This window comes from Penaeus monodon, chromosome 27 (genome assembly GCF_015228065.2).
Source record: "Penaeus monodon isolate SGIC_2016 chromosome 27, NSTDA_Pmon_1, whole genome shotgun sequence".
Taxonomy (NCBI): Eukaryota; Metazoa; Arthropoda; class Malacostraca; order Decapoda; family Penaeidae; genus Penaeus; species Penaeus monodon.
This window is the reverse complement of record NC_051412.1, coordinates 35,109,878-35,111,651: the sequence shown is the minus strand read 5'-3', so window position 1 is coordinate 35,111,651 and position 1,774 is coordinate 35,109,878. Positions and strand designations below refer to the sequence as shown.

The 1,774-nt window shown below is 36.1% G+C and overlaps 1 protein-coding gene across 1 annotated transcript in view; it reads left to right on the top strand.

Moving 5' to 3' along the window:
* Nucleotides 1–588: 588 nt before the first annotated feature.
* LOC119590807 (thiopurine S-methyltransferase-like) overlaps nt 589–1,774 on the top strand; it is a gene marked incomplete in the record, with an annotated part of 4,764 nt that continues 3,578 nt past the window's right edge. Inside the window, 1 exon segment of the mRNA XM_037939540.1 lies at nt 589–847. Coding sequence (XP_037795468.1) covers nt 612–847 — 236 coding nt within the window.

Genomic DNA, 1,774 nt, shown 5'->3' with positions numbered 1-1,774 from the left:
TTTGCTGATGAATAGATACGTGATGTGTGTGTGACTCAGCATAAGCCCGAGCGGGATTGGGTCGAGCGGCGGCGAGAAGGTTCAAATAATTCTTCTTTTGAAATGTTTTATTTATGGTTGGAGGTTGTTTTCAAAACCAAATTTCACAGATATATATATTTCAAAACCCTTTATATCCGGTATCCCTAGAGTTATTAAGAATTGTAGTAGTATTTTAAATATCTATTTCTTGGAAAACTTCTTCAGTCAACATATTTGAAAAGTAAATCGAGTCATGTTCAGGTCCATGCTTTCATAATAAGTAATGTTTATATTTTCCGCAATAAAAGAAAAAAAAATCCACTAATCCTTTTTTATATATCTGATATTTATTAAAACGAAAAGACAACACGCTTTTGAAGGCATTATGAAACTCTTTTTGTCCGATTCTATGATACACGACTTTAAATGTAATTCTGTTAAAGTAAAATCAGCACTGCATTCCTTTTTTTCATCCATATAGTCGACTTAATCAATTTTACATACTATAAGAACATGTTATAGGCATATGCATTGGCAAAGATGATTATTTTGTCTTGAGCAATTAAAGGCAATTGCAGAAAGGCATTCGGATGAGAGCAGTCCATCGTCTGCTCCTCAGAGTCCTCGCGTTATCACGTTATTCCTCCCCCGAAATGAGTGAAATAAACCGTCTGGACACATGGAATGAACGGTGGGAGAAAGGTAGAACCGGCTGGCACAAGGCTGAAGTTAATTTTGCCTTAAAGAATCACGGAAAGACGCTTTTGCCGACTCCCGGACGCCGAGTGCTCCTGCCTCTGTGTGGAAAGTCCGTCGATCTGAAATGGTATTGTCCTTATTAATATCTTTCTTGCAGTTTAAGCTCATTTTTTTTTACGTTTATACAGGGTATTTTAGGTTAATGATGATTGCATGTTTTTACTTTTTCCATACGAGCTTATGAGTGACTGGTATTATTGCACCAACAGATGGCTAAGACTTGTGAGGTAAAAGATATAGAACTGATTGTTCATTACATTCTAAGCCTTCTAATTCTTCTAAATTCTAATTCTTCTAAATTCTAATTCTTCTAAATTCTAAGTCCTCGTGTATGGCATACCTGTGGCATATTAAAAATGCAGTAGATAAATTAAGAAGGCTATTGATATAGGTAATTATACGAAGGCAGTTGAAAGGAGTGAATGAAATCCACATGGCGAGTACTGGAACAAGCACAGTAAATATTCTAATAACATAGGATTTTATTGTCATTCATAGAAAGATTATATACATTTTATATGGTGATTCATCCCCTATAATCATCCTTATATGGCTGATTTATTGACTTGAGGTTTCATGAGAACGAATGGAACAGCAACTGATAGGTGTCACAATGACATCTGTGTGTCATTATGCGATAGCCGTAGCCTCCACATCCATAGTTTGCAAACACGAGCAAACCTCCATCGTATTTAGTCTGGCAGGATAGAACTTACACTCAGTCTGTGCTACACAGTTCTTTACATTATGGAAAAATACTAGGGAGGGCTGTAAGTTCTATTTTGCCAGAGTTTACATGGCGAAGAGACAGATACTGTGGCATGTACTTGATCCTGCACAGTTGCAGGTATCAATGCTGCTGTAGTTAGTTTTCAGAAAATTAAACTATTAGCCATATATATACACAGTGCCCATTAACTGCAAACCATTATCTAATTCATCATTATTGTACAGAATTACCAAGATAAGAGTTACCCTTCAACACTGAGTTTAC